General features: G+C 36.7%; 1 protein-coding gene across 2 annotated transcripts in view; it reads left to right on the forward strand.

The window, feature by feature from the left end:
• Positions 1 to 6,993, forward strand: part of itpkb (inositol-trisphosphate 3-kinase B) — a 33,049-nt gene extending 26,056 nt beyond the window's left edge. For both annotated transcript variants that reach the window (XM_015393943.1, XM_015393944.1), the window contains exons 9-12: positions 107 to 311; positions 1,926 to 2,027; positions 3,157 to 3,228; positions 3,774 to 6,993. In XM_015393943.1, coding sequence (XP_015249429.1) covers positions 107 to 311; positions 1,926 to 2,027; positions 3,157 to 3,228; positions 3,774 to 3,983 — 589 coding nt within the window. In that variant the 3' untranslated portion in view covers positions 3,984 to 6,993. The remainder of the gene's footprint in view (positions 1 to 106; positions 312 to 1,925; positions 2,028 to 3,156; positions 3,229 to 3,773) is intronic.
• Positions 6,994 to 7,020: the final 27 nt, after the last annotated feature.

The following is a 7,020-nucleotide window of genomic DNA, read 5'->3' on the forward strand; positions in this document are numbered from 1 at the left end:
ACATGGAGATGACTTGTTGACTCCACATTGCCCATGTCTGCCTTCATGTTATTCTACTCTTTCCTTCCCCTCCTTCTCTAACTACTGTTCTTCACTGACCCTTCAGGACCTACCTCGAGGAGGAGCTAACTAAGGCTCGTAGAAAGCCAGCTCCGAGGCCCGACATGTATCAGAAAATGGTCGAGGTCGACCCAGGGGCACCAACATTGGAGGAGAACGACAATAAGGCAGTGACCAAGCCCAGATACATGCAGTGGAGAGAGACCATTAGCTCAACGGCCACCCTGGGGTTCAGGATAGAGGGAGTCAAGGTACGACTCACAATGCCGTTTTCCTTCCCTTCTTTCTTCTAACGGTCTGCTCTGCAGTGCGATTGGTTTAGGAATATGATCTAACTTCCTGTTTTTCCCCAGAAACTTCCTCTGAGTTACATGAGTACCTTTGTTTTGCGCAGGTTCTGTCACTGTCAGCTGTGGCGGCCTGGGCATATGCTTCTGACATATTGTGTACACACTCAAAGTCTCTTTGTCTGTGTGAGTCATGGCTATATAAGGACATTCACAACCTCCTGGTGGTCTGCTGCCATAATACTGAAGGTTATCCCCAGAAAAAAAAAGACAAGTGTGGGTCTTTATCTGGATAATTATGCACGGATCTTCAGTTTATTTTGTAGACAGCCATGTCTGTAGCAACGAGTCTATTATGATAGCTGGAAACACAGCATAGTCAGGTATAAAGTGTGTCTCAAAGCCCCATTGGGTCAGAGAATCGTCAGACTTTAAACCATAAAGGGAAGAACTACTTTTGCTGCTAAATATGACCTTGTTGCCAGGCAGCGAGCAGGATAAGAAGAGCTCCACTCTAAACCACCTAACTGGTGACCAACGGTAGTTGTGCCTCGTCTGAAAAACCTCCTGCCGAAGCAGTATTGCATTTTCTGCCTCAACTAAAGCCTCACACACTAGTACTCTGTTACAACTACAAACATTCATACTTCCACATTTGCTGTATTAGAGAGGAAGTGGACAGTTTGGCCTGTTTGTTTGGTTTTTATCACTGATGAGTTCATTTTAGCGAGGCTGCCTCAGTACTTTGTAAGGCGTAACACAGATAGCAGATCGGTGACGCATCAAAACATACAAAATGTATGAAGTGGAAAATTAAAGGTTTAAAAATAACGATTGTGTGGATGTTTAGATTTAAAAATACAGAAGCGCCCTTATTGGTCTGAAGGGTAACTTTCTAAAAATATCCCTCTTACCCTTCCTTCCACAAACTGGACACACATACCCTTCCTTTCTCATCCTTTCTACCTTTTTCTTCTCCAGGTTTCCTAAGCCTGGATCCTTAAATGTATTTGTCTGTTTGAACATTGGTTTGCTTTGGCTTTATTACATAACATAAATAAATAGAAAAATCAGTTTCCAGTCATGGTTTTAGCTCTGCCTCATGTGTAAACATGCCGAACAGGGAATTGCTTGGACGTGCCTGACAACACGAAGTAGGTTTAAAAATATCAAAATGTATCCCTTAGAAATATAACAACAGATAAGGTACAAAACCATGATCTAGCTTGAAATTTTAGAGCATAAAAAAAAAAAAAAACATATTACTAAAGGCCAAAAACAGTAGTGGTAGTTTGATTGTCTGATGACTTACCGGTAGTAATTAATGGAACTGCAATGGCAATCAGTTTGTGACCATGTAATTTAGAAAAGCAAACAGGTTTGGAGGGTATTTCCTTACTGATGTATTAATTATTTGTGAAAAGCATCTTGTATTGACTGTTGTCTGATCATAAATGCAAAAAAACGAGTGGCATATATGTTCTCCCAGATTGATTTATACATCAGAAGTACACATACCTTCAAAGACGCATACACAAAAAGCCACTTTATGTTAATTTTGTCTCATTTTTTCTGTAGAAAGAAGATGGATCTGTGAACAGAGATTTTAAGAAGACCAAGACAAGGGAGCAGGTGGTTGCAGCTTTCCATGACTTTGTAAAAGGCGATAAGGAGATACTGGTAGGTGACTGGATGAAATAATCTTAACAGGCTGTCAATGTATGTGCCATCCAGAAGTGATTAGAGGTCATCGCTACAGCTTTTCATCGTATCAATACAGTTTTCAAAATGTATTTAGAGAACGTCTAGAGTGGTGTAAAACAAAGAAATATTTACTACTGGTTATTATGCAAACTTTAACACGAAAGGATCTTGAGCTGCTTTTCTTCTGAACTGGATGGTAGAATGTTTGGTTCAAGAAGCATTAGCATTAGCACACCTGGCAACTGGTTGGCAAATATTACAGGAGAGTGGGTTAACGCACCAATTACTGTCCAGGAGGAGTTAAACTCATAGCTATCACCTTTAATACGATCGTGCCAATAAGCAGCATATTTTTCTCTCAAACAAAAGATTTAGGCTTTAGATCAAAACTGTGCAACTATTTACACAATGCCTCTTAGTAATGATGCTATCTGAGAATGATGAGTCAGTAATGCAGATTTTCCAGTTCTTTATGGTGTCTGGTTTTATTTGTGCCGTGGCAACAGAGATAAAATAGTCCATTTGAACTTTTTACAGACCTCGGGACTACAGGTGTAGATGCCATTCAGAGCACATCAGATTGTCACTGTAAAATAGTTACAATGAAACTACCACAAATATTTCTACAGTATACAGAAATATCTTATGTGCTAAAATAAAGTAGGGTATAGTTTTGAAGTGGAAGGTAACGCTACATACAATCTCTTTACTTTATTACAAATATAACAACAAAAAACATGTAGTACAGGTATATCCAGCTTTAGGTACTCTGATAACCCTAGGTAAATTAAATCTAGTGCAAACATTTACTTTAAATGCAAAATGTAAATACAGTAAGACAATTGCAGACTTATCACAACATTTGTCCTTCTAAAACGAGTAACAAAGATAGCATTAACCAGGAGGAAGCCATGATGGTAACTGGAGGAGCTGTAGAGCTCCATGGACAGGAAAGCTGTCAGGTTTGGCCTTTATAAATCTGTGCTTTATGGAAGGCTCATGTTCCATCAAATTTCACTTAAAAGTTAGGGATCATTTTAAACTTAAATATAACTTTAATTCACGCATTCATGTCTAATATTGTTTTTTTTTTATTATTTTACAGAACAAATATCTAACAAGGTTAAAGGAAATCCGAGGCACTTTGGAGATCTCTCCTTTCTTCAAATCTCATGAGGTAAAGACACACAGGCAGTAGGCCAAACCTTTCCTCATTACTAGCTAGTTAACCCATCAATATAAAAAACACTATGCTTCTTGTTTACATTGAAGAAAAGCATGAAGAAGTGCTATGTGTGTAGATGTAACAGATGGGTTATATTTCAGAGAAATGTGTAAAATATTTGGATGCAAAATTATTTTTGTCTTTGACATCTGGTGTTTTCTACATCTTACATAAAGGTTTTTATGCAGGGGGGATCAAAACAATCCCATTTAGCTGTTTTTTTTTTTTAGTCTGTGTCTTAAATTGAAGTAAACACACCAGATCACTCAAACACAGATGGTCTAACCATGGAAAATTAGACTGCCTCCCCACACATATTTTCACACAGCCATTTAGTACCAAGTTTCTGTCCAAAACAAGAAGTGAGATAATGTTTAAAAATAAAAAATAACAAGCAGGCGTCTACTTTATTAAGTAAATAACAGGGAGAATCCTGTTCCGTTCTGCCATTCATGTCCACTTCTCTTGGATCATCACGCTGTTGTGTTTCTTCGTAGGTAATCGGCAGCTCGCTCTTATTCGTTCACGACAGCAAGAAACAAGCCAAAGTTTGGATGATCGACTTTGGGAAGACCACGCCCCTCCCTGAGGGGGAGGAACTAACCCACCGAGCCTCATGGATAGAGGGGAACAGGGAGGACGGCTACCTTTTTGGACTCGACAGTTTGGTGGACATCTTTTCCTCCATGGTGAACTCTGAGACTTGAAGGTTTTTGTTTCTAAACCAAGTTAACTTTTGGACTCACCACCATCAACGCTTCCATTCATACTCCTCCTTCCTCTGGGAGACGCCGACGCTCGAACTCAGATGCAAATCACATCATCCGACCCCCTCTTAGTTCCCTACAAGTGGAACCAGTTACAGCAACAAGGCCTCAGTTCCTCATAACTGTGCTAAACCGGAGTTTTTTTTTAATGCTGTGGTTTAAACATTTGAAAAAAGGTCAATCTTATGTAACCTTATTCTGACAGCCTAAACTTTCACTAAATAAGATGTCCTATAAAAAGCAAACATTATGGACTCTCTTACCTTATGCAAAGAGACCTGTACTTTTATATTAGAAATAAATCCTCGCCAAAGGCCTAAAATAACATTTAATAACTTAATAAAAAGCTTAATATTATATGATATTATTACTTTAAGGCGTAATTCATAATAGTAAACATAATGCAGTGCTTTGCAATTGTATTCATATCCCTTAACCTGTTCATTTTTGTTGCACAATCAATCTGTGTGATTTTACCTGGATTTATCTGATAGACCAACATAAAGTAGCACTTAACGCTTCATAGTTTTTAAATTTTATTTCTAAATAGGAAACTGAAAGCATTATGCATTCAGTTCATTTAAGCATCTCTAGACTGACCTCTTACTTGGTGTTTGGGCATCTGATCATGGATTTACCGATGTTGAGCCCATTCTTTGAAAAAATAGCATAAATTCAGCCTGATTGGATGGAGAGCGTCAGTAAAGTTGCATGACTATTTTTTCTTATAAAGGCGATAGAATCAAGAAACACATTGTCTTTTTTTCTATATATATATTTTTTAATATTTGATTAAACATTATGATTTTCCTGTAGTCACTATTTATAATTTACTTTGTGTCAGTCTGTGAAATAGAGTCTTAAACATGAAAGTTTCCAGCTGTAATGTGACACAAAGTGAAACAGGTTAAGATGTATACTCTTGCAGGGCACTGTATATGTATTAGACTACTGGTTTGGTACACCTTGTTGTATTTTGGACTTCTGTTTGACGTTTTTATAGACAATTACCAGACGTTTTTTTAATTTTATACTTTTTTGATAATCTGGCAGCACTTAAACCAAATATGAACCACACTCTAGCACTTGTTGAGCTACTTTACTTAGAAGTTCTCCAGTTAGAAACAATGCTAGGGCTTAGGAAGTTGTCCCTTCCAAAATGAGATCTATAGATTGCCAATCTTTAATATTTCTTTACTGCCTGAAAGTCAAACCTAAAGTCAACATAACAGTTAAACTGCATCATTTTATCACTGAGTTCCCAGGAAGTTCTTCCTAGATTTTAAATGCTGTTAATATGAGCCACAGTTATATTTACTGTAACCAATCTAAAGGTTTCACTTTCTAGAGTTCCTTCAGTAATCCTCAATCAGAAGCACATCATATGTAAGGTAAGTGCTTCTTCAGCATGTGGCCTCTCCTGTTTAGCAGGTTATTTCTTGAATGGCCTCAGTTTTCATAAAGATTAACTTGATAGGTCAGTTTTTCAGGAAATTTTATTCCAAATGTGTTGATCTATTCATTCGTTTCTAGAATTCTCATAATACAAGTTAATAAAAGGCTGACGGATTGGAGACAAACGGACCATTCTCATTAAAGACAATAAAAAAATATTACATTTACTAAGTTTTGAGTAAATGTTAGGCAGTGCTTTCAGGTTTTTCTGTTTACCAATTTATAACTATAAATATTGATCTTAAAATTGAAGGCTATTTTTAAAGATGGGTGCTTTGCAATACTGAAAACAAGTTCTAGGCATTCTCTGCAGCTTTGTTGAGCTACATCATTCAGCAACACAAACTATAGAAATGATTTCAAACAGAAATGTTAAAATTTGCTAATTTAAACATTTTAATCCTAGATTTTCTGCAGTTTTTTTCTCATCATATCGTAAATTTTAAACACGTTAATTTTAAAAGTACTCACTTTTTCCATTAGTTTTTACAATTAAGACGTAACGTGTATTTAATGCATATAAATAAGGAAAATCAGTCGAGCAGTTTGACATGTAAGGAAAGGCGGCGTTAACTTAGACTTTAAATCAGTCATCTGAATATAACTTTCCATGAGGAGGAGCCACAGAAGCAACAAATCTGATATGAAACCAATTGTAAAATAACCAACGCATCCGTTGTGCTTTTGTTGTAAAAACACTTAACACCCTTCCCTTCGGTTACACCAGGTAGCTAATGCGGTGTACAGTAAGATCTATTTAGTTGTGTGTAGTTTTGTTTGGTTTTTACTGTAACATAGTTGTTGAATCCTGTGGAACACTTACAGCCATGAACAATGCTATTTAAGCTAAACAGTGCCTTGACATTACAGAGCCAAGTCAGAAAGCTAAGATGAGTTTGTTTTTCTGGTTATATTATGGGTTCCTTTGCTTAGTCCAACTTGGGTGCATGTTTATTATCCTTTTAAATGTTAATTACTTTGTAATTTGTTCTCATTTTATTTAAACATTCTTTTCTTGTTATTCTGTGGAGGGTCTGCAATTTCGAATAGCGGTATATCTGGGGGGTTTTCAAAACGATGTTACTTTTTAAGAGGTAGTCAATGAGTAGGAAAATATGAGGCATTATATTCATATATATTTTTGAAATTAGGAGGCCTTCTGTTGATTTTAAATTGGTTTGGTAGCTGAGGCAGAAGCGATTGGTTCTTTACAGGCCGGCCATCATGATATGTGCTGTTACAGTAAATAAGGAAATACCGCAACTTAGTGCTGTGCCTTCTTAAGGAAATACATCAAAACATGATTGTATCTGTACTTTATGAAGCATGGGTATGGAACATGGGAACTGTTCCCTTTCTGACCAACAGTCAAAAATATTGCCAGTTTTCCTTTGTGTGCACTTACAGATGTTTAATGTAGGTGTTAAAAGTTTGTAGTGTTGCTGGTTTATGTATTTATTTTTTTTGGACTGTTCCTTTAAAAATACATTTATTGTGAAACACTTGAGTCTTTGTAATGTTT

The sequence above is a fragment of the Cyprinodon variegatus genome, unplaced genomic scaffold, assembly GCF_000732505.1.
Source record: "Cyprinodon variegatus isolate N-32 unplaced genomic scaffold, C_variegatus-1.0 Scaffold664, whole genome shotgun sequence".
In the NCBI taxonomy this organism is placed as follows: domain Eukaryota; kingdom Metazoa; phylum Chordata; class Actinopteri; order Cyprinodontiformes; family Cyprinodontidae; genus Cyprinodon; species Cyprinodon variegatus.